This window comes from Pelobates fuscus, chromosome 6 (assembly GCF_036172605.1).
Source record: "Pelobates fuscus isolate aPelFus1 chromosome 6, aPelFus1.pri, whole genome shotgun sequence".
NCBI classification, from domain to species: Eukaryota; Metazoa; Chordata; class Amphibia; order Anura; family Pelobatidae; genus Pelobates; species Pelobates fuscus.
The window spans coordinates 88,060,854-88,087,696 of record NC_086322.1 but is presented as its reverse complement, the minus strand read 5'-3'; the positions used below and the strand labels follow the sequence as shown (position 1 = coordinate 88,087,696).

Sequence of the window (26,843 nt, the reverse complement as noted above, 5' to 3'; positions counted from 1 at the left end):
CATACAACAAAACATAATAACAGCACAAGAAGAATCAATTTATAGCAGCGACTCTCAGTGTCAGAACTGTCATTTATAAACACACACATATGTTTATTTTTCAGTCATTTTATTTGGGTTCCATATAGCACTTTTGATTTATTCTGCTCACAGTTTTGTGCTGTGACATATGTAACATGCAAACCCACGGGGACATATCCGAAAACTGGAGCAATCCATTGCAATTTGCAGAGGAAGGAGAACTTGCTTTTTATCTGCATTTCTCACCCTCCTTCCCCTTTTCTTTCTCACCACTTTTCCTGTTTATTTTAGATTTAATGTTCCTTCTCCTTCCAGCTTTTTGTAATGGTTAATTCGTAGGCTGTGATACGAATGTCAGTCTATTCTTATGCATGATTATACCGCTGTTTAAAAAACCAAAAAAAAAACTTTATTTTGCCATAAAGGACCACTCCAAGCAACATAATTACAATAGGCTGTTTTGGTTATATTGCTTATAGTGTCCTGGCACGGTCTTCTGGTCTAATGACAAAAAGATTTGGGCTCTTTCTGGTGCCCAGAGGCTGTCCCCATTTCTACCACATAATTATTAATATTACTGGCATTTATAAAGCGCCACCAAAGTCTGCTGCGCTGTACAATTGGGGATATAGACAGTACATTTTATACAGACCAATACAAGGAGTTCCTGCCCATAAGCTGAATTTTGATACAAATTAGTTAGCTTGATAGCCCATAAGCTTACAATCTATAGGTTAATATGGAGACTCGGTACAATCGTCAGTAAGGGGAATTTGAAGGTGATGGCCAGAGAGATTTAAAAGATAGTTGCTGCCACTGGGAGCAGTGAGATCTCAAGCAGCTGAAGGAGCATGCTTTAACCCCGTAAGGACCAAACTTCTGGAATAAAAGGGAATCATGACATGTCACACATGTCATGTGTCCTTAAGGGGTTAAAGTAAGAAGGAAACTGGGTGGACAGGTTAATGCTTACTGAAAATTAAGTTTTTTTTTTTGTTGGATGGTTAGGTGGAAGCCTCTGAAGAGGAATGGAGAAACACAGTTTGGTGAGGGTATTTACTGCTGGGAAGGGCAAGGAATGGAGAAAGAGAAGTTGTGGGTATACATTTGTTGTATACAAAATGTTATCAGCCAAAATATTAATAAATATATGTATATTAAATATTGGTGAAATGCATTCACTGAACTAAAAAACTAAAAGTACAAGAAATGACAGTGGCAAACTACAGGCAATGATGGTAACGTTCTTACAGGAAAAATAAAACGGTGACAGATGGTAGAAAAAAAAAAATGTAGTGGAGTATTTTCAAAGCTTCCATCACGATCTCAAAATTTGATAGGTGAGGTAAAATGTAAGTTGTTTTTTTTCCCCATTGGCTTGTTAGGTGGATTGAAGGCTTCTGAACATTTGCTGGATAAGATGACCATGAAGTTTTTCTTTTGCTTTCTTTTGGCTGAAAGGCATCTAAATAGGAGTGCCGATTATCATTTATGCATTATCAATGTCTATTTCAACAGTACATGTTTAGCCTAATAATAAAAAGACTTTGATAATGTGCAAATGGTAATTGTGAAGGTGGTCACTTCCAGAAGAGGTCTCGTTTAATGTCAAACCAGGAGATAGGACCACATAGGGTTGATACTACGCACCCGGCACGAAGGATCAGTGGTACTCTCCAGGGAAAATCCAACATTGGACCACAAGAAGTCAAATATTTTGTTATATATATTCCGACAAAGGGCCGCAAAGGGTTAAGACAGCTTAGGCAATATAACCTCAACAACAGACAGCAGATGTGCCCTCTGTAGCTACTAAGAGCGACCTTAGTGGTTACAATAGAGCAGCCAGAATATTGGCCCAGCACTTGGCAGTGCCACAAGTGTGAACGCTGCCAGGATATCATGGGAACCTGTTTTCATGCTTTTGGTGAGAACATTTTCCAGTTCAGACCTGTGTTTCTGCTCTATCACACTATTTAGGAAATTTAATATGTGACATCCTTACATTTTTCACAAGACAACTTAACACTGAAGTCTGCGCTTGCTGGCAGGTCATCAATAAAATTGTATTTTTTTCTTTCTATTTTTATTAAATTCCAAATCTATACCTCGAGAGTGTGACGTTCATAGTATAATAGTATAGTATAATTTCATAAAAACATACAACACATTAGTGCAGATATAGTTCACAAAAATGTAATTTTAATATGTGAAAATATAAATGCAGCTTTCCTTGTACATTGATTTGTCAGATTTGTGTGCAGCTCAATTATAAGCAAATCAATTGTTGTAATCTGAATTTGTATGGTTTGTAGTCAGAATTGTTTACATCCAAAAACATCCATCCACATATATATTTATAGGAGGAAAAAACAGTGCAGATTTCTTCAGAATATTCTGTTTCTTCACTCTTCCCAAATGTCGCCATATTTGTTCGTTTTAGCTGCAATTACAAAAAGAAATGGTAGTGTAAAACGATTTAGCTTGGATTTGTAAAATGAGCATAACTTTGATGTGACTGCAATGGTAGTGTATTCATTCTATAGTGATTTCAGCGCGCTAATAAAAATAAATAACCCCACACAGGCACTGGAAGATCAAGTGCTAGAAAAATATATGTTACAGCAATACACCAAGCACAATAACCACTAAGATTCCTTGGAGAACTCCAAGTTTCCATTCTATGGCGGTATGGAAAATGGTAAAAAAAAAACATGCAGTTTTATATCTTGCCAGAAATGATTATTTGTTTAGTGTAAAGCATGGGGACTCCAGTGCTCAACATCAGTCACATTTTACTTACTGCAAGTAGACCCTTGTTTCATATGCAGTCTATTAAGATGGCTTTAACCGGTTTCTGGGGATAATTTTCATGTAACAGAGCTCTAACTGTAGTAACATGAGAGAATGTCACCCACAGACAAAATCCCCAAAACTGGCCGTGCAGGTGACCTACGTTTTGGCATTTCCCTCCAGGTTAATCAGTGGTAATAAAAATAAAATCACCCAGAGGGTCCAATGATTCTGGTCCCTTAACCCCTTAAGGACCAAACTTCTGAAATAAAAGGGAATCATGACATGTCACACATGTCATGTGTCCTTAAGGGGTTAAATCAATAATATGATTATAATGGAAAATTTATTCATACTTACCGTAATTTTCTTTTCCTGGCTATTATTCATGGCAGCATATACACATGGGTTAGCTCCTCCCCTTACAGCCGATAGGACAGGAAAACCACCAAGGTTTTAAAAGGAGGCTCCATCCCTAAGGTCCTCAGTCAGTTTACAAGCTCTACAGTACATAAATAGAGACATTAATGGGTGGGAAGTATATGCTGCCATGAATAATAGCCAGGAAAAGAAAATTACGGTAAGTATGAATAAATTTTCCATTTTCCAGGCTAATCATGGCAGCATATACACATGGGGAATACCCACGCTTACAAAGGGAGGGACAGAATAGCCAATCAAATAATCAGAATAATTCAACATAGATAGAAGAATTAACGGAGTTAAGTACTTGAGTACCAAATTGTGCATCATAGACTGTTTTAACGAACAGTATGAAATGCCAGACAAACGTGTCTAAAGAGGTTCAAATGCTAGCTAACAAAAAGTGTCAGCGGAAACCATTACCATGGCAACCCATGATGCTGCAACAGCATGAGAGGAGAGTGCCCTGATACCCTCCAGCACAGGTAGAGAACGGACGTGACGTCCAAATTGTGCCTCACGAATTACTTCAATGTCCAATATGTAATGCAGGACAAACTATTTCAAAGAGGTCCAAATGCCAACTTTACAAAGTTTCAGCAGAGACCATTGCCATGGAAGCCCACGAGATGCTGTAACAGTACTAGTGGAGAATGCCCCAAATCCTTTGGTACAGGTAGAGAATGGCATTGAAAGGCTCTCACTTTAGGCAGGATTTCTGGTGCTACCAGCAAGACAACCATATCCTGTTGAAATTCAGTGAATGGGGGTACACAGGGTCAAGCCTGGAGTTCACCCATTTTCCTTGCTGGGGTACTAGCCACGAGCACTTTCTGTGCTACCACCATGAAAGCACCTTCTAGAGGTTTGAATAATGGTTCAGTCAGGGCCCATGAGAGCAGTGGTACGTCACACATTGGCTTCACCACACTCCGTGGAGGCATGACTTCATTCAATGCCTATATGAAGCAAAGTGCAGCTAAGTGCACACATTCACCTTGCTGAGGTACAAGTCACCAGCAACAGCAACGTCTGGGCTAAAATCATGGAAGCTCCTGCTAGAAGTTCAGTCAGAGTCTGTGAGACCAGTGGTACGTCACATATTGGTTTCAACACCCTCAGCGGAGGCTTGAGTTCAATTGTTGCTTACATGAAGCAAAGCACAAGGGATATCAACGCTCAATCGGTACCCTTCAGTACAGGTAGAGAATGACCTAGATAAGCATTCACCATAGGCAGGATCTTCAGATGCCAAATGCAAGATGACCATATCTGTTGAAAAGTAGTGAAAGGGGGTTCACAGGATCAAGCCTGGAGTTCACCCATTTTCCTTGCTGGGGTACCAGCCACCAGCACTTTCTGTGCTACCACCATGGAAGCTCATTCTAGAGGTTCGAATAATGGTTCAGTCAGGGCCCGTGAGACCAGTGGTACGTCACATATTGGCTTCACCACACTCAGTGGAGGCATGATTTCAATCAATGCCTATATGAAGCAAAGTGCAGCTAAGTGCTCCTCTAGAGTGTTATAACACAGAACCTTTCAAGGCCTGAACGAGGAGTAATTCCAACAGACAAAAGCATGTCAAGCTTAGTAAAGCCTGTATAGGATTGTAAGAGGATCTCAATGACCGTCTCAGGGATGCCTATACTAATATGGACCCCTGCATCAACACCAGAACTTGAGGATCCTGGTGTGTCATGGGGCCTTGTAATAGGTCTGGACATACAGGAATTTCCCTTGGAGGTTCCAGAATCATCTTATTCATCATAGGAATTTGAGTCGACACGGTCTTCCACTGTCATCTTTTGCATTGCCTTCTTAGGAAAGTCGAAAACAGGAAAATATGTACATCAGACTAAAATTCTAAATTTGAGTCAGTGTATCCTGAACCTGAGCATTCTGGTCCTAGCATGTAAAAAATACTTCTGGACCTGGTAGGTCCAAGAAATGGCCATCAGATCTATGTAGGGTATCAGACAATCTGCGTCAACCCTGAGGATACGTCAGGACCTGGTTGCCAATCCACCTTGTCCACAGTTATTCAGTTCTAGCAAACAGCCATTGTATTCTAAACCACTGGTTGTTCTTCTGTGCCCTGATTATGGGCTGGAATTCCATCAATACGTATCTGTGAGACCCATCTTGGTAAATATAGGATACAGTTGCATTGATTTTTGAGCAAATTTGGACCCACTCATTCTTCAGCAAGCATCTGAAGTGAAGAAGAACCTTGAAAATGACTCTTAGTTCCATACAAATGAATGGAAATATTGTGCAACATGTTCCAAACACTGTGCAACCAATCTTATAAAAACTGGAATTCGAGCTAATAATCGACCAATGAGGTTCTGTTCACAGGAAACTCAGAGATCTAATCCCTCTTTCAGCTGCCAGGGAAGGTGTAACTCCACTGATGGGGGACATAGTAAGTGGCTGACTCCAATAATCTTTCTCTTGTTGGATCAAGATAGGAAGGATCTGTAAGGAATCCAGAGATGCCATTGGGCCCATCTGACAAGTCTGCTGGTGGAAGCCAGGATTCCCAGTAGTTGTATCTATTTTCTTGCTGTTACCAAGCAGAAATGAAGAAACTGGGAGAGAAAACCTTTACAATCTGTGGAACTGTTCCCGAGATAGGGAAAAGCAGAGCATAGAATTTTCCACTCGGGAATGTCAACCACTGAGCTGGTCTGAAACTGCTTTTCTTGATATTCATCAAGCAGCCAAACTTTAGGAGTTATGAAAGAACTATATACCTCTGTGTGCCTGCCTTCTGAGGGTCTAAGGCTATCAGAAGTAGATCCTCCAGCTAATGGAACCAGGTGGAGTTCTGGACTCTCAATAACACTATAAGCACATATAAAGATTCTTGGGGCCACATTGAGGCCAAATGGTAGGTTCTCTTCTGAGCTAATGCCGAAGATCTCTGCAGATTGGACTGAAAATAAGCATCCTTGAGATATATAGAGGTAAGGAAAATATCCTTCCAGATTGCTTGAGATATGGATCTGCTTGACTCCATCCCGAAGACTCTGACATTCAGCCTCTTGTTGGCCCCTCTTATGTCCAATGTAGGCTTTCCTGTGCTTTTCCTCTAAGCACCAGAAGAGAGGCGAAACTTGTCCCTGGAACTGCTCTTGTTCTGGGACCTAAAAAAATATCACCTCTTCGTCCAGAAGGCTTCTTCCTTCAGTGCTTTACCTTTTGATTCATTGGTCTTAATACTCCTGTTGGTATGGGGACTCCTGTGCCCGTTAAGAAAAAACTCCAGTCTATATCAATCTGGACCATGGATACCACACAAGCCTCCAGAGTATGATGAGCCCAGGTATGTGTGATCAGAAAAATGAGGCTCCTAGTACCGGAGGAGATATGTTCATTGCTGAAGAGCAAAACGACTGCGTTATAGCTCCATTAGAACCTTGAAAGGCAGGTTTACCAACTGCCATGAGTCACCTCTGGAGTATTCCCTGCAGGGCCAGCAGCTCCATGTATCTCAGAAATACTGGTCACTGGAGGTTCTCCGGTCTGACTATGACTATGAGGAGCTGGGATCCTTGGAACTTCCATCCTAAGGTACCAATATCTTGCAGCCCTCATTCGCCTTTTCAATGGAATTATCCAAAGTTTCCCCAAACAGCACCACCCCTTCAAATAGAATGGTGTAGAGGGCAGACTTGGAGGATGAGTCATCATCCCAGAAATAGAACCATAATGCTTTCCTAGCTGCTATAGACAAAGCCATTTGATCCAGAGAATATCCTAGTTACATCTAGGGAAGTTTCTGTGAAGAAGTCAATTGTAACCTGAAGACTTCAGACTGCCTCTTCAATCTTGGCTTTTAATATCTCTCTCCATAGTAGCCTTGAGATCTTTAATCACATATTTCATGTTTGTAGAAACAGCAGCGGAAGTCACAGCTGGCTGGCCTCCTGCAATGGTAGGCGTAAAATAGGATAGGTCTGCGTCCACCTATGATCCATAAGTGTGCAACTTAGGTGGTGTAGTTCTGGGGTTGGAAATAACTTCCTCCACAGGGTAAAGCCTGGCCTCTTTTCTTACCCCTAAGGCCTCTGGAACTTACTTTGTAAGCCCTGCCTGCATGTCATGTGGCTGCACAGTGATAGGTCATGCTGAAGCGACAACCTTCTGGAGGAAGTCAGTGCATAACCGATTCCTTCCACTGTTTTCACCTCATAACCAGATCCTGGTGAAGAATCAGACACCTGACAAATAATAATAACTAAATATTACCTGTGGTAAGTATTGAGAAAAAATGTGCACTGTTAAATTCTATAAGAAACCAGCGAAACAGCTTTAAAACAGGCTGAAGACAGCACTTATCCATGTCTGGAGACACTGCAAATACTTACCAAATAAGTGTGGTAGGTTTACTGTACTTTTCCCTTTATTTTAGGCACTTTCTGGCAATTGCCCTTATCCAAGATGGCTGCCACAACTTGTATTCCCACAATGCAAGTCATCTGTATTAGGCCCAATAAGGCACAAACTGCACACATGTGGGCCTATTCCGAGTGTGTTTGCTGTTTAGAGACCAGGGAGAGGACTCTGTCTGAAGCCTACATGGCCCCTAAACACCCAGGGTACCGGGAATAAATCACTGGGACCGAGGGGAAGCAAAATAGATAACAAAAGTGCCTGCAAGGGAGTTGAAAAGGCAACCACGTGCAAAAAGTCAAAGTTTAAAGGCACCACAGTCTAAAGGCCTCAAGATATAAAAGGTAACACAGTTTTCAAAATGTATCACAGTTTTAAATATATCAGTCTTCAAATGCACTGCAGTTTTCCAAATGTACTGCAGTTTCAATACATGCAAAAGTATTAAATGCAAATTTAAATGAAACAGTTTTAAATGCCACACAGCTGAAATGCAACACAGCTTAACCCCTTAAGGACATATGACATGTGGGACATGTCATGATTCCCTTTTATTCCAGAAGTTTGGTCCTTAAGGGGTTAAATGCTTCCTAGCAAAAGCACAACCGCATAATGTACCACAATCTTAAAAATAAGGTACAGCAGTATAATGCACTAGTTTAAAGATATCAAAGCTTAAATGCATCACAGCATAAAAGCACAACTGCATAATGTACTACAGTAAAACAGGCAAATAAAGTAATAAAGATAAAAAAACATACATGTCCGTAAGTTAAGGGAGCAAATTGCTCACGTCCTAAGGGCTGTAGGACAGGAAAAAGACTGAGGACCTTAGGGATGGAGCCTCCTTTTAAAACCTTGGTGGTTTTCCTGTCCTATCGGCTGTAAGGGGAGGAGCTAACCCATGTGTATATGCTGCCATGATTAGCCTGGAAATTGTATATTGTTTTTATGAGTCCTGATCAACACAATGATATTACATGATCAATAGATAATATACTTTCATGTATGTCACATGATAAATCTACTACCCTTGTTAACCTCTTGTGTTTACTTCATTTACAACAGTTGAAATGTTGCTGCAGTACCTTTGAGGCACTTTATTAAAAGACTGCTTTGCAGTGAAAGGGGGAATGCTGCAGTTTCCTTATCTAATCAGCAGTAACACGGAGGCGGTGTAAAAAGGCGTCCCTCATACACCATTAAGGTTGTAGCACAGGAGTAGGCAACCTTTGGTACGCTCTCACAGCCACAATGCTGGTAAAAGCATCAAACTGGGATGTAGACCCAACATCTGGAGTTCCAAATGGTACTTCAGTTGTAGCATTTCTTTTAGCATTTGTGTTTGGCAAAGAACAACACTTGGAATTAAAGTAGATAGGGTTAATAGCTAATGTATGAATTATCAGGACTTCAAATGAATTCCAAAATTAATGCCAAAGTAGCCAAACTGGAAACATTCTCCAATTCAGTTGTGGTGTCAATTTTGACATAACATTTTAAATCACACTGAATTACCAACAAAGCACACTTTGTGAATAACCTGGCTATAACTGCTGTAAAGTAAAATTATACAATAATCAGGATGTAAAATCACTGTACCATCCTTCCTGGGGGTTCTCTCCAACGAGGGTCTCACAGGAGTGTCTGCTCTTTGAGATGCAGCTATCTCAAAGGTTTCTCGGTTCTTGCTTCTTAATTCATCATATGTTAATTTTCTCTGTTTAGGGATTTCTTCTTCGAAATGTGCCGGTTCTATAATGAAAAGATTGAATTAGAATACAATGAAAAACATAAGGTAGAACCTCACATGTTGTAGAACTACATGCCCCATGATGCTTTGCTAGCCCGAATGCTGCCATACAGTATGTGTCAATGGATGAAACCATACTGAAAAAGTAAAGTAACTGAACCAGCAAAAATGCCCCATTCTATGCAAACAACATATTTAGCAAATCGACTGCCAAGCACTTCTACAATAACAACAATATATCCCCTCAATGAACGGTTGCCAAAGACTGGCATTTTCAATAATGCGCATAAACTGCTATTACTGACTGTTAAAGAAATACTTTTTTTGCAAAATAGAATTTTGGATGTACATTATATAATAATAAAATAACTATCTGGTGCATAGTATCAAGCAGCAGTATTATGATGCTATAAATTGGCATATGTACACATGGTATCCGTGAAAGGCTGCCCAAATGTACATATACAGTATTATATGAAAATAACACCAAGAGGAAGTAAGAGATAATGACTGGAAAGATAGTTCCACCTGTCTCCATCTCATGTTTGTGAAATTCTATTTATCAAAAGGCATAGACACAGGTCGCTAACTCTCAAAGCACAACCTGGCCTTTGTGAGCATTAAAATACCTATGCTAAATGAACTGACAAGTAAGTAGTTATTGCTGCCAACTTCCATTAATTCCCTGAGCTATTCAAGATAATGATGGTTCATTTTTTTTACATGATGCATTTTAATTTTACATTTGGAAACATTTATATTTATATTGCTTTTTATAATGTCTGCATAGAAAGAATAAGGCCTGATGCGACAGGCCATAAAATACCTTGTGCCAGACCATCTGTAATGCCAGTGGTTGAAGATTCACTAAAAGAAGAGCTGAATGGGGCAGCTGTAGGACTGTATTTTAAAGGTTGGGTTTCCACACTTGATTGCCCAGCAGAGGGAGGAGGAGTGTTCCCATAACCGCCTTCAGAAAATTCAGATGTTCTGCCCGCAGACCTGAAAGTTAGCATAACTGTTCTTTAGAAATCGTCATTTTATAAACTGAACAGATCAATAAACGTTTCTTCATTCAGATCAGAATGTTAACTAACACAGATGTCAAGTCTTCAATATAAATTAATCAAAAGGTATAATATTGTTAGGAATTACATGTTCTCATACTTCAAAATTCTTGTCATTCTCCAGTGTCTCCTTACAGGGTTATTTACCAATGTGAAATTGCTAGGAATTTAAAGGGACACTATAGTCACCAGAACAACTACAGCTTATTGAATTTGTTCTGGTGAGTAGAATCATTACGTTCAGGCTTTTTGCTGTAAACACTGTATTTTCAGAGAAAATCATTGTTTACATTACAGCCTAGTGATAACTTTACTGGCTCCTCAGATAGCTGTTAGAGATCCTTCCTGGGTCATGGCTGCCTAAAATGCATCCAAACATTCAGTGTCTCCTCCCTCTGCACGTAGACACTGAACTTTCCTCATAGAGATTCATTGATTCAATTCATCTCTATGAGGAGATGCTGATTAGCCAGGGCTGTGTTTGAATCATGCTGGCTCTGCCCCTGATCTGCCTCTTTGTCAGTCTCAGCCAATCCTATGGGGAAGCACTGTGATTGGGTCAGGCCACCACTTCTGATGATGTCAGCAGACTGCTTGTTGTTCTGAGGCAAACGGCATGCAGAGTTACAGCTTCAGGCTTGAATACAGTAAGATTTTACTATATTTAGGGAGGCATGAGGGGCCCAGGGTGGCTATATGGTGGCTTTAACACTATAAGGTCAGAAATACATGTTTGTGTTCCTGACCCTATAGTGATCCTTTAAAGTGTATTTCTAATTTGAGGTCAAAATCGCTTAACTGGAAGATGTGGATTTTCATCAGTTTATGGATTATGGATATGTATTTTTATCAGGCTATGTTGAGTTTAAATTTGAAATTAATTTTGAATTCCTGACAATTCTCACTTTAATGAATAACCCTCTTAGTGTCTGATCCTATATATCATATTGTGGCTGTCAAGGCAAGTCTTCCCCGGCCACTACTAAGGAGCGCACCAGGTAAAATTCCAGTTTTCTATCCCATCAATATTTAGTGATGGAGGATATCCTAACATTACAGATAGCAACAGTTATGCCTACTGCCCCCCACCCACCACATAAATATAATTCATATTCTGAGTTTTTAGTCTACAATAATCCATACAATATATATTTTTGAGAGATGAGCCCAATGTCCTATAAAAATCACTTTATCATATCCTTATTGTTCTGGCAGAACATCTGATGGACATAAAGTAAGTAAGAAACGATTTAAATCACACAGTCTCCAGTCTCATATTTATTTTCCAAGCAGCCTCTTACAGTGTCCTGAATAATCCTGCTTCCTTGTTTCAGGGTCAATATTCCAGTTTTATTGTTCAATAATTAACAGACCATGCAAAGTTAACATAATGGACCAGGTCTCATTGGTACATTACATCTTATCTATTGGCGGTTGCAGTACAGCTGGACCTGGCCCATGAAACATTGCATGATAATTACTAGCAACCACCTGGCTTCAACTTCCTCTCTTTTGAGAAAATAAGGGAAAATCCTATGTGCGCAATAGATGATGTAATAGTTCTAATTTTATCTTCCTACAAAGGTATTTAAGTCACTGTAACAAAACATTCAGACATCAACGTATGCTCCATTTAACCATAAAGTTTTATTTCAGCAATTTGTTGCCAAGTATTTTTTCCCAGACATGTCCTCTCTCTCTTTTTTATATATAAACCAAGGTTACCGCTACATATTGTACAGTTGGGATTTGCATACCTGTAGCCGTCACCAAGCAAACATAACAAAAAATTAGAATCATAGAGACATGGGAAAGGAAGGACAAACTGTACTTCATTCTAGAACTACAGTCAGGTCCATAAATATTGAGAAAAACAACAAAACACCAAAAAAATGGCAATCTACAATACAGAAATAATAGAGAAGGACATAGCGCAATACTGTTGCAAAATAATATAATTGTGGTTTAAATGATTGCACTCACAAAAACAGTTTGATTGAAGGCACATCAAATATACTGCTGTGAAGAATTCAGGACTTGTGGACCATCAGAATCATGCATAGGAAGAAAGAAATAAATAATAGTGCAGAGTATCCAAGTAAAAAAGACACACTTTATGCATTTGGAGGACTTCATATTTGATGCCCCTGAGGAAGTTCTTTTATGAACGAAACGCGTAGGGCTTTCCTTTAGTGCTAGAGTTTTTTGTTTTATTACTTTTTATTATATTGTTGATTTTATTTATGCATCTGGTTTTTTTGCTCCTCTGGATTTTTCCACTGGGATGTACCATTCCATCTGAACCTTGATGTGCCTACTTGACACTGCAATTCTGTAAGTGCATTTGTGAATAAAGTGTGTCTTTTTTACTTGGATACTCTGCACTATTATTTATTTCTTTCTTCCTATGCATGATTCTGATGGTCCACAAGTCCTGAATTCTTCACAGCAGTATATTTGATGTGCCTTCAATCAAACTGTTTTTGTGAGTGCAATCATTTAAACCACAATTATATTATTTTGCAACAGTATTGCGCTATGTCCTTCTCTATTATTTCTGTATTGTAGATTGCCATTTTTTTGGTGTTTTGTTGTTATTGCCTTGAGGATATAAGAGGAATCCTTTATCTACAATACAGTTAATTAAGGGTAATTTGTGTGTTTGTTTCACCCAATACCCACTAAGTGTGTTTGCTATCTACACACAGGTGAATGTACACTGTTTGTTTTTAACCATAAATATTGAGACATCGACACAATTCTAATCTTTTTGCCTCTATACACCAACACAATGGGTTTGAAATGAAACAAATCAGGTGTGCTTTAACTGCAGACTTTCAGCTTTAACTTGAGGGTATTTACATCCAAATCAGGTGAACGGTGTAGGAATTACAACAGTTTGTATATGTGCCTCCCACTTTTTAAGGGACCAAAAGTAATGGGATAAATTAACAGTCATAAATCAAACTTTCACTTTTTAATACTTGGTTGCAAATCCTTTGCAGTCAATTACAGCCCGAAGTCTGGAACGCATAGACATCACCAGACGCTGGGTTTCATCCCTGGTGATGCTCTGCCAGGCCTCTACTGCAACGGTCTTCAGTTCCTGCTTGTTCTTGGGGCATTTTCCCTTCAGTTTTGTCTTCATCAAGTGAAATGCATGCTCAATCGGATTCAGGTCAGGTGATTGACTTGGCCATTGCATAACATTCCACTTCTTTCCCTTAAAAAACTCTTTCGTTGCTTTTGCAATATGCTTTGGGTCATTGTCCATCTACACTGTGAAGCGCCGTCCAATAAGTTCTGAAACATTTGGCTGAATATGAGCAGATAATATTGCCTGAAACACTTCAGAATTCATCCTGCTGCTTTTGTCAGCAGTCACATCATCAATAAATACAAGAGAACCAGTTCCATTGGCAGCCATACATGCCCACGCCATGTCACTACCACCACCATGCTTCACTGATGAGGTGGTATGCTTTGGATCATGAGCAGTTCCTTTCCTTCTCCATACTCTTCTCTTCCCATCACTCTGGTACAAGTTGATCTTGGTCTCATCTGTCCATAGGATGTTCCAGAACTGTGATCCATCATCAAATGTGAGATTTACAAGGAGGGAAAACAGTACACCTCTCTGAACAGTGTCTGGGAGGCTGTGGTTGCTTCTGCACGCAATGTTGATGGTGAACAGATCAAAACACTGACAGAATCCATGGATGGCAGGCTTTTGAGTGTCCTTGCAAAGAAAGGTGGCTATATTGGTCACTGATTTGTTTTTGTTTTGTTATGTCAGAAATGTATATTTGTGAATGTTGAGATGTTATATTGGTTTCACTGGTAAAAATAAATAATTGAAATGGGTATACATTTTTTTTTTTGTTAAGTTGCCTAATAATTATGCACAGTAATAGTCACCTGCACACACAGATATCCCCCTAAAATAGCTAAAACTAAAAACAAACTAAAAACTACTTCCAAAAATATTCAGCTTTGATATTTATGAGTTTTTTGGGTTCATTGAGAACATGGTTGTTGTTCAATAATAAAATTAATCCTCAAAAATACAACTTGCCTAATAATTCTGCACTCCCTGTAGTAAAATCTTACTTTTAGCCAAGTCTGCAGCTGCTGCCTCTGCCCCTGATCTGCCTGCTTGGCTGACATCAGAAGTGATTATCTGAGCCTATCACAATGCTTTCCCATAGGATTGGATGAAATTGTCAAGAAGGCAGATCAGAGGCAAAGTCAGCACATGCCAAACAGTGTTAACTGCAAAAAAACCTGAAGGTAATGATTCTACTCACCAGAACAAATACAATAAGCTGTAGTTGTTCTGGTGACTATAGTGTCTCTTTAATATTGGTGTTCTCCTCTTTATATATGCCCCTTCTCTTTTGTTACAAAATCCATTTCCCCATTACAGAATAATATTTTCTCTCTTTTGATTTGCTGTGCAAACCTCTCACAAAAACAAACAATTAAATTAATTCTATTAATTAAATTAATTCTAACCATTAATAGGCTCTATGGTTGAATTATGACATCATTTGTTTTGTACAAGAACAAGAGAGATGTACTCTAGCTTTGTAACATTGAATAATCTCTCTATTAAAGGAAGAAGGTCTCCTTTGAGGCAGGAAATTGTCATGTTTTGTGTTCTAATTGCTATGCAACAAGGTCACACATGAAATGACATCACCATGGCAAACAGTCATAAGGGACAGAAACATTTACAGTGCTAACAATGGGCCCTTCCAGTGCATCTAGTATAAACCATTCCATATCTCAAATGCATTCTCTGCCTAACAGATTTGTTGTTTTAGGATTGACTATAAATAATAAGATCCAATGGACACTCCTCTAACAAATAAATTGCCTAAAGGCTCAAAAATAGCATTTGTTACTATGGGACAATAGTTTCCCTTCTGTCCACCTTCTTTGCTATTACACTAAAATGAGAAGCTAAAAGGAGAACTACTAAGCTTGCATGATTTCATAAATGCACGCCTAGTCTGTAATTTTCCCTCCGACAGCTAGAAAAAGGCCAGATTTGGCAGAGGGATCTCAGCCACTTTCTTCATGGCACTGAGAATACCGAAGAGGGACCATCGTCTTGTGATCTTCTATACAGCTTTTCAGACTTGTTTTCTTTTTTCAAGTTAGCTACTTTTTACATTACAACAATCTCTCTGATGCAGCTAAAAATAAATTACGCTTTTAGAATCTGATGGATTTGGTTGCTCAGATATCGCAGTAAACAGACATTCAAGTTCTCGCCTACAGTAGATAGCTACACATTAATAAGTAGAGATAATTAAGGTCCTCTTACTGTAGTGATGAAGGGCTGAGCCCTTGGCGAAGTGCTTCTCCTAGTGGTGAATTTTCAAGTTTCTTGAATTTTTCTTGACATACTTTCATATATGAAATCTTTCCTGCTAGGTATCCACACATGCCAGCAACTTCAGGAAACAAATACAACATAATCACTCACACAAAAACAATTCAAAATAAAAAAAAACACAAAAAAAAACACAACAGTAACTTTCAAATAGAAAGACAGCACACCCATTGTACAACTTTATAGTCATGTGTACAAAACATGGCTGTGCCATAGTCAGTTTGAAGCACATGAAAACGTTTGTCCTACAAATAGTTTAAAATATATATACTCAGTGTGGTTCCACTGTTACAAGTCAATCTATTTCCAGGCCACTCTTCATAGATATTGCTAAAGCCTATGTGACTACTCATGCATTAACATTTTCACAATTCAGTCCACATTTAATTCATAGACTTAGTCGCCCTTAGATCACTCGTCAGCTCATCTAGTCCAATGATGGACAAAACTGATACTGCTAAAGGAGAAGGGGAGCTTCCACTTAACTAATATTTGTATAGAGGTGTCAGGGAGGCACCTAGGGGTCCCAGGTATGTCTCAAGCCAATCTAAAATGTTCAAACTTTTAACCACTGGATAGTGGCAAGGGACTCATTGCACAATTCACTACATTGCACAGTAGTGGGTATGGTAATTAGAGGCCTTCTTTAACCCCTTATGGATCAATGGTGGATTGAATAATTCCATCATAACACAATAGCCCGTTCAAAAACATAATTGAATTAGTGATAGCCCACCCATTTAAAGGCTGCAGGCAATACTAAACAAGCCAGACACTCCATGCTGGTATACGGTCTTTAGGGACAGTGATGGCAGCATTACATTTAATTGGTTCTAACAGAGTTACCACCAAGAACTAGGACAGAGAATCCACTTACATATAACTTTTGGGACAGAGCCAAATCTTGCAGATGAGGTAAGAAATCCTGAAAGGAAATACAAAAGGACCTGTTAGTGGGTACAGTATATAGCAGGGTTGGCAAAACTTCATGCCTGTAAGAGCCTCATGTTAAAAAAAAATATATATATATTCAAGAGCCGCAATTAAACTTATTGGAGTATTCAAGAGAACCAAATATTTAAATTATTATTGCTATTAATTATCAATAAAAAAAAAGCAGAAATCAAGAGAACAAAATTAAGGGGAAACTCCAGTGCCAGGAAAACAATCCGTTTTCCTGGCACTGGAGGTTCCCTCTCCCTCCCACCCCCCAATCCCCGGTTGCTGAAGGGGTGAAAACCCCTTCAGTTACTTACCTGAGGCAGCGACGATGTCCCTCCTCCGCGCCGCTCCTCCTTCTGACTCCGTCAGCCGGTGGGCAAGACTGATCCCGCCCACCGGCCGGGGAGACCTAATGCGCATGCGAGGCAATGCCGCGCATGCGCATTAGCGCTTCCTATAGGAAAGCATTGAAAAAGATTTTCACAGCGTGAGGACGTCCACCGACGCTCTAGCAAAGAAAATCTTTGCTGAGTCAGGAAGTGCCCTCTAGTGGCTGTCTAGCAGACAGCCACTAGAGGTGGAGTTAACCCTGCAAGGTAATTATTGCAGTTTATAAAAAACTGCAATAATTACACTTGCAGGGTTAAGAGTAGTGGGAGTTGGCACCCAGACCACTCCAATGGGCAGAAGTGGTCTGGGTGCCTGGAGTGTCCCTTTAAGGGAGAACAAAATCAATTGTGTTTCATTCCCTCATGTGCCAGCCCTTACCGGTCGCATGGATGAGCCGCAGAAGAGGAGTTTGTTTGCCTACACCCGGTCTTACAGGAAGCAGTTTGGCACTCTCCCTTTCTGACAGACTGTGTACAGGGAAAAAAGTTCCTCTACACCTGTCCGTGGCTCAGCTATGCTACAATAATTGACCGGCATGAGTGGAGCTCTGTGTAGTGCGCGCACTGCCTGCTAGTCAGTCAGATCCTGCGCCCTGCAAGCAGGAGCACTCGGTCGCCTGTTCCACCGTACGGTAGCCCCAACCCTAAAAAGTTTACCCAGCCGCATTGGACCGGCTAAAGAGGCACATGCAGCTAATGAGTCGCGGTTTGGCCATGTCTGGTATATAGTATAAGAATCGAATACTGCCCTGCAACTGGCAATTCACCCAAGCTGTGTACTTGTATATAAAATAGATTCTTAATCGAACAATGTTAGTCAAAACTCCTGACTTCCATTAAAGGATCAAATGCCATATACTAGGCAGAATTCCAAAATTAAACATTTATAGCATACCTTTACTTTAATCAATTTACAAACAGTGAGGGATGAGAAAAAGAATAATGGCATAAGCATGAGTAAATATCCAATATCCTGATAAGAACTACAGGAGTAGACGCTCATTAGATAAAATATTGCTTACATTTACAGTGTTTTGAGAGTACATGTTTGGTCAAAAAACTGAAATTGCACAAACAATAAGGAAAATAATTTTATTATCAAAAAATACATGCAGGCCTACTAACCTACCATACCTGCTACTTAAAATATGCAAAACTATAATAATCCCTTTGCATTAATGTTGCTCACATGACATGCTTCACCCAACGGATTAGTGAAGATCGTGTTAGGGAGGTGATCAGCTGTCTTAATGCTAATGAACTTGTTATCCTTTTAAAATTTAATTTATTTGGAATTTACTTTGCACCTTTTGGCTTCCTGTTTCCATCTATCCCAAGTGGGGATTATACCACCAACGCTCTACAACACCAGAGCAGGTTCATGCTCTGTTCCATGAGAGTAAAATATTTACCTGTATTCTACTTGAAATCTACGCCATTGGATAGTTCCATTCTTGTTTTCACATACTGCACTTTATTGAAGAAGTACCATCACCACTGCTGAATATATATCCTGAGACTAGGATTGTACCATCTACGGTAATAACGGCAGAGCTCTTAGAAGCTCTAAAAAAGTGTGAGTGTGCCTTTGTTACAAAGTGTTCTTTTAATTCGTAAAGAATGGAGGGGGGCACTACAGGGAGCTGTAGTGCCAAGAAAACAACTTTATTTTCCTGGTACTGTAGTTTCCCTTTAATAATAGTGGCACCATGCAGACAGTTGCAAACATACGATTTGTTTAGAGAGACTCACTTGACTTTAGCCATAAAGTCATGGTTGTGATTCTCACATCCTTACCAGTGAACCCCTGTCACCTTGGATCAACATGGGAACTCTCACACAATAAAGAATAAATGCAAATATCTTCAATATCGTACTGAAAATTGTTCAAAGTAATTTACTGTGCTATTTAGAAAATAATAAAATGTTTACCTTTGGAGATAAGGCCCTGTGTTACAACCATGCCTACTGCACTGAAGGGGACAGCTGGAACAAAAGGAAATACACTGTTAAAATGTCATAATTATATAGGTGGCATCACACACTAACACGCTCCCAACATGTTTGTGCACCGCAAGAACCGTTCGTTTTTCTTAGTCATTATTATGTGCAACTTGATTAATTCCGCGATACTTCTATTAAAGTTAGTAGATGCTAAGGAAAATAAATAAATAAATTATCAAGGGTTCAAGGAATATTCCAGGCAGCAAAACCACTTCACATCAACAAAATGGTTATGGTTCCTGCAGTCCACTGGGGATTTCTTAGCCTTTCTTAACATTTTCAAAATGTGTAATACTTAAAGGGACACTATAGTCACCCAGACCACTTCAGCTCAATGAAGGTTTTAACCCTTCAGATGCAAACATAGCAGTTTCAGAGAAACATTTGAGGTTAAGCCAGTCTTCCGGACAGCCACTAGAGGCGTATCTGCGACGCTGGAGGCATATTATGCCTCCATCGCGCAGAGCGTCCATAGGAAAGCATTGAGAAATTCTTTCCTGTGGACACTTTGAATGCGCGCGCGGCACTTGCCACGCATGCGCATCGGCTCCTGTGACCAGCGCCGAGGGAGCCCGGCACTGGATTAAGGTAAACTGCTGAAGGTGTTTTAACCCCTTCAGCGCCACGGGAGGGGGACCCTGAGGGTGGGTGCACCCTCAGGGCACTATAGTGTCAGGAAAATAACTTTGTTTTCCTGACACTATAGTGATCCTTTAAATGGAATCTCCCAAAAGTTTGTCCAGATTCCTCACCTTTGGTTCCATTACTTCTTTGAAGGACTACTCACTGTGTCCAGCTGACGCTCTCAGCATATCACTGCAGCTCAAGCAAATGCTTCCAAATTTGTGACAAGGCAGAGTAGGGGACTCCACTAAAGTGTTAATCTGTACGTGTATCAATAGACAGCGATAAATTGCGGTTTGTGAGCTCTCTTTATGGTGCACGGGTTTGGCAAAAGACGCTCTTATGACAGGTTGAAACAGCAACATTTAGACCTGGCCCCGTGTGGTGACCTCATCCTCTTTTCTCCTTCCCCGGAGTTCCAACCTCTCTTCCTTCTGTCTGTGTCCCTCCTCTCTCTCTTCTATTGCTCTTATTCCTCCCGGATTTGTTTCTCACCAGCTTGGTAGTTATTCGTGGTTCGGTATGGCGCGACCTACGGTGGGTACAGTTGCTATCGTGTGACGAGGTCAGTAGAGAAGTGTCTAAAGCATGTGGAAGAGGATCATGTTCGGGGGCTAATTTCACCCTCTACGTTTACTGTTCAACGTGTTGTTTTTTTACCCCTTCATATAAAAACAAAAAACTTACTGACGGTTAGTTTATTGCGCATACTGCCTTATTGATTTACTCCTACCTCAAGTTGGGGTCACCTGTAATTGCACTAAATGTCTCTATATTTGTGCTGTATTCTATGTGACCATATTGTAGCTGTAGCGCTTTTTCCTTTATGTATTTCGATTGCTAACTGCTGGTATGCTTCAATAAATAAAGAATTAAAAAAATAAATAAAAAAAAGACACTCTTATGATCAATGTTCCTATGTGCAGTATCCTAACAATATTGGATTTAGCTAGTACAAAAATGGCTTAACACTTACAGTTAAGAAGGTGCCAGTAGAGAGTGTACACCATAACCACTTCATTCACATGAAGCAGTTTTGATGTCCAGTGTGGTCCTCTAAACTCATGAATCTCTAATAATCATATTGCTTATAGGAGGAAAGCACTTAAGACAGTAAATCATATAAATATAGACAGATTCCTCTACTTACACCACAACTCATTTTTCACATTTCTGACTCCAGGTAACTGGAGGCTAGTGAACCCCCCATCAATTTACAAACAGTGAGGGATGAGAAAAAGAATAATGGAATAGACGCTCATTAGATAAAATATTGCTTACATTTACAGTGCCTTGAGTGTACATGTTTGGTCAAAAAACAGAAATGGCACAAACAATAAGGAGAATAATTTTATTATCAAAAAATACATGCAGGCCTACTAACCTACCATACCTGCTACTTAAAATATGCAAAACTGGGGGCGGGGCCAAGCCAGCAAGCGGAGCAGACGCATGGAGGCTGAGCTCCTGCTGGATTCCTCGACTAGCACCGTTAACTCGCTAAAAACCGAGACATAAAACTTCCGGGATACCCTACCTATATAGAGAAGGTCCCGCTGATACGCCTGACGCTTTCCACGAGCGATTCGGTGATCGGGAACCCACGATGGCTGGCTGGGGCCTACACGCGACGGAGACAGGGAGAGACGGCCGCTCTCCCAGTCCACGAACCGGAGGAACTGACCTGCCAGCAACCTGTGTCCCCCCCCCTGACCGGCGGGGGTTATCCCGGTCCAAGCGGACACACACCTACCCGGAGAGAAGGGGAGGTGAAACCAAGCAAGCCAACGACTGTCTCAGCAGCCGACGCGCCAAACATGGCGGAAACCACGTGCCTCCCCCTCCATCAGTCCGAGCTTCAGACTAAGCTGGAGGCTATCTTCAACGCCTTTTGGCTTAAACTGGCAAACCGGGCACTCCAACAAGCCTCCCTGCAAACAAGCAGGCACTCACCTGATCGGCTCCCATCTCACGCTGAGCACCAAACCTGGGATCGCACAGCGAAGATGGTCACAAGGGGAAACCGGAAAAGGCCACACACTCCAACCAAGCTCCAGAGACTAAACAGAAAGCAGCCGGCGGGACGCAACATGGAACCATGCCAAAGGCCCACAGCATTCCTGGGACCTCCCACCCCAGGGACTAAATTGGCTTACATAACCACATCGGCACCCAGAGGCCCGAAACCATTCCGGCGCCAAAGAACCCGCCCGGCAAAGTTCCGCAGCCGACCTGACACACGGCCCCAGCTGAGAAAATCACCTGGACACAGCTCTGTACCTCGAAAGACCCACACTACCCGGGCACACAAGCAGCCCCTCACAGGGCTAGCCACTGCTTGGCGACCTGTAGCCGCCCAGGAGGTAATGGCACAAAGCTACACACAAGCTCACACAGCCGGGGGGTTCACAAACGAGATGGCTAATGGCAGCGGAAAAAACGACCTACCGCCCCTGGGCATAGGCTGACTGGACAGTATAGGTTGCAATCGGGCAGACTACCTCCTGATCGCTGCCTGTGATGCCTCCACTGCTATAACTGTTCATGACTCCCCAAATGCCCAACTTACAGCATGCCTTTAAATCCCATGACCCAGTTTTGTGTCCCACTATATTTTGGTGAAGGGGACTGTCTGAATTAACGGAAGTCCCACACTGCCTTCCTCTTATCATTTAGTTCTAGTTAGAAATAAAACGTTAACTGCCTGTAAAATGGAATGATGGGACCACTAACCTTATAGACAAATTGCATCTAAACTGTGTAAAACTAGACGACTGGTGACCAGTATTTTTCTTTTTGTTTTTTTTTTGTCTTACATCTAATAGAGTTATGTTGTTTAATTACTCAACTCATGTCCTGAATGGCAGTCAGACCTGTCCAGATAGCACCCACCTCTCTTACTGATATAATCTTTGTCGATCATAAGCATTATCTAGTTTAATATAGAAAAGTGTAACCTTATATGTCACGTAATGTCTAATCTACACTGTTATCCATTAAGTGTTCCCACTTGTTTTATATACTTTTACTCTAACAATATAATTGTCTAAGCTAGTTAAAATTATAAAAAATGTGCGAATTCTCATGCCACTACCTAACGTATGTCAATACTGTAACACGCTGTTGTGGCGTCTGTTAATATCTTGTACCCACCTGCACAACACAAAATAAAGAATTAAAAAAAAAAAAATATGCAAAACTATAATAATTCCTTTGCATTAATGTTGCTCACATGACATGCTTCACCCAACGGATTAGTGAAGATCGTCTTAGGGAGGTGATCAGCTGTCTTAATGCTAATGAACTTGTTATCAGGAGATCTACACCCAGCTGCAAGATGAAGAATAGCTAACTCTAATCGGCGTCAGAGGGACCAGTCTCATACTAAACAGGAAGGTGGGAATACACAGAAAACATATTACAAATTGAGATGGGATTTTACTTGCTTAGCGCCAGCATGTATTTCTATTTTACAGAGTCAATAAGAGCTATAACACATACTAAATAACTAGAAGTTCAATTGTACATGAATACCATAAAAGATTTCCCTTACACTTCTGCAAGATACCATAACCTTTACAGAGAGTATGGAATCAATACTAAAGCAGGCACAAAAGAAAGACAGAATTTGTTGCATTTCTTGGACGGTCTCGGTTAAAAAGAGAAAATAAAGTAGTGGTTATGGTGCTTTTACTACCCCATAATGAGCGTTACTGGCCACCAGGAACAGTGCCTTTTCACATCAAGAGTTCTGACAGCCATTGAGGGTTTGTTTACCAAATACCAAATGTCAGTTAATCAAATCTGGCATAATTGAGGCTAATATAGCAGATCTGGAAAAAATTATCCAACCCAGCATTAGTCACAGTTCCACTATTTTAGCCTTAATTATGCTAAAATGTAATTTAGTAAGTAATGAGTGGTGGCTCACCAATTAATATAACATCACCAGAGGAATATGGCCCCATTAATATATTCCATTAGATATTTGCTTTACAGCCACTATCTGTCTGTCCAGACCAGGGGTTCCCAAAAGTGTAAAACTACAACTCCCATGGTGCTTCCTTTTTCTAAAGGCATGCAAAGCATCATGGGAGTTGGGTTCAATACATCTGGGGGATCTACCTTTTGGGAACCCCTGGTCTAAACTATGGTAAATCCATCAGACAACCATTCATAGAACTGCAAATATTTTATAATTGCTGCTATAAAAGACTATCGTTGCACAAAAATAAAGATTTGCTTTCCTGCAGAATTTTGCACGTGTGAATTGCGGGCATATCATGAGACTTTCAAATTGTGGGACAACGTAGCCAAACTGAAAACAGATGTCTTGGAGATTTTTTTTTATTTTTTTTTCCAAGTCAGCTTTCTTGGCCTAAATGTGTTTGGGTTAATGTACAATGCTAGAAAAGATCATTAGTATTTCGTCAGAAAATTACAATACTTACATCTGTACCAAAAACTTTCATTGTTACATTCTCGGAATACACGTCTCTCTTCTTCAGAAGGAACATAACCAGCACCCGGCGCCTTGAAAAAAATAGTAAGGAATGGTCTATGAATTAAGATTTTTTTTTCTCCCTCAAACAGCATCTTGATTGAGTAGTTTAAATAATTTCAAGCATCAACTAGAGCAGGGATAGGCAACATTTGACACTCCAGATGTTGTGGACTATATCCCGCATAACGCTGATAAAGCATCATGGGAGGTGTAGTCCAAAACATCTGGAGTGCCGAAGGTTGCCTATGCCTGAACTAGAGGCAAGATCATTTCACGGTAACACATTGAAAGAAAATAAAACATCTTGTAAGGTTACCTATTATGAGATAGGGATTATATGGAAAAATGGCTAACTGCACAGGTCATTTCTGATCCATACTAGAGACTTGGTAACTGATGCATCTCCAATACGTATTTCATTAAAAAACCAGACTGCAGGAAATCTGATACATTCTACTTATTCCTGATTAATGTACCTCACATGTTGCACAAACTGTAAAGTAGAAAGGGGGGGGGAGTACACTATCTGAGCATTACTTTTTCTTACATTATTACTCAGTAAAATATGGAAGTAAATATATATATATGAAATACAAAAAAAAGTGGTGGTGTGTAGACTAAATTCCGTTTCCAATTCAAATAATATCAGGCGCTACGTTATCAATAGAAACATGGTACAAAAACTGCACCTTACTTGGAATCGGGACCCAGTGAGATACCTGCACAGCCCGGAGACATGCACCCACTGGAATAACTGCACTGTCCTGAGATATGAATATATTGGATATCTGCACAGTTCTGAGATATAAATATATATTGGATACCTGCACAGTTCAGAGATATGAATATATTGTGATACCTGCACAGTCCTGGGATATGGATATATTGTGATACCTGCACAGTCCTGGGATATGGATATATTGTGATACCTGCACAGTCCTGGGATATGAATATATTGGGATACCTGCACAGTCCTGGGATATGAATATATTGTGATACCTGCACAGTCCTGGGATATGGATATATTGTGATACCTGCACAGTCCTGGGATATGGATATATTGGGATACCTGCACAGTCCTGGGATATGAATATATTGGGATACCTGCACAGTCCTGGGATATGAATATATTGGGATACCTGCACAGTCCTGGGATATGAATATATTGGGATACCTGCACAGTCCTGGGATATGGATATATTGTGATACCTGCACAGTCCTGGGATATGAATATATTGTGATACCTGCACAGTCCTGGGATATGAATATATTGGGATACCTGCACAGTCCTGGGATATGGATATATTGTGATACCTGCACAGTCCTGGGATATGGATATATTGTGATACCTGCACAGTCCTGGGATATGGATATATTGTGATACCTGCACAGTCCTGGGATATGAATATATTGTTATACCTGCACAGTCCTGGGATATGAATATATTGTTATACCTGCACAGTCCTGGGATATGAATATATTGTGATACCTGCACAGTCCTGGGATATGGATATATTGTGATACCTGCACAGTCCTGGGATATGAATATATTGTGATACCTGCACAGTCCTGGGATATGAATATATTGTGATCCTTGCACAGTCCTGGGATGTGAATATATTGTGATACCTGCACAGTCCTGGGATATGAATATATTGTGATCCCTGCACAGTCCTGGGATATGAATATATTGTGATACCTGCACAGTCCTGGGATATGAATATATTGTGATACCTGCACAGTCCTGGGATATGAATATATTGTGATACCTGCGCAGTCTTGGGATATGAATATATTGTGATACCTGCACAGTCCTGGGATATGAATATATTGTGATACCTGCACAGTCCTGGGATATGAATATATTGTGATACCTGCACAGTCCTATGCTGTGGTTGCTGCTGTTGGTTGCTGAGCTCTGCCTGGGAGCTGGCCATTGCACTCAGTCAATAAGTTACCATCAGTGTGCACTGTCCTGACAGCTCTCGCTGTGACCTCTCTTCTCCTAGTGTAGAACCCAGACAGGAAGAACTTTGCAGCCCGGAAGTAATCGCTCAGCCTCGCTCCTTCTTACCATGTGTCAGAGCCTTGCCCGTGAAATATTGCTGGAAAAGCATTAGGGGGGATGTAGTTTTCGGCTGTCTTTTTGAAATCCCTACACAAGAATAGTGATTAGACAGTATATTTGTATTTTAGTTTGTTTTATATTGATAGGCATCGTGGGATGCAGCCAGGGGGACAATCTTGCTGTTTTCTGGCCATTCACCTGCAAAATGCACAGTTATTAAATAAGCTCTGAAATTGAGCAAATATGTCCCTGAGCTTTCTCTCAGTTCAGTACAGATCAATTAAATTACAGCAGATAAAGGTTTATTGGAAGCTGAAAAATATTGTTTTGCATATAGAATCAGAAGCCTATATTTTATGAAGAAAATCTGGGCGTTTTAATTCCCTTTAAATGGAAAATAGCATCCACACAGTGTTATTAATATTATTTAACATAATATTAATAACCCTCCCT

The 26,843-nt window shown here is 40.3% G+C and overlaps 1 protein-coding gene across 1 annotated transcript; it reads right to left on the bottom strand.

The window, feature by feature from the left end:
* Positions 1-2,210: 2,210 nt before the first annotated feature.
* On the bottom strand, positions 2,211-26,365 carry OCIAD1 (OCIA domain containing 1). The gene is made up of 8 exons (XM_063459932.1): positions 26,197-26,365; positions 24,270-24,351; positions 19,123-19,176; positions 16,737-16,784; positions 15,791-15,920; positions 10,218-10,393; positions 9,241-9,393; positions 2,211-2,464 (listed from the first exon to the last, which is right to left on the bottom strand). The coding sequence occupies exons 1-8, from the start codon at positions 26,257-26,259 to the stop codon at positions 2,427-2,429; spliced, it is 744 nt and encodes a 247-aa protein (XP_063316002.1). The 5' UTR covers positions 26,260-26,365; the 3' UTR covers positions 2,211-2,426.
* Between the last annotated feature and the right edge of the window lie 478 nt (positions 26,366-26,843).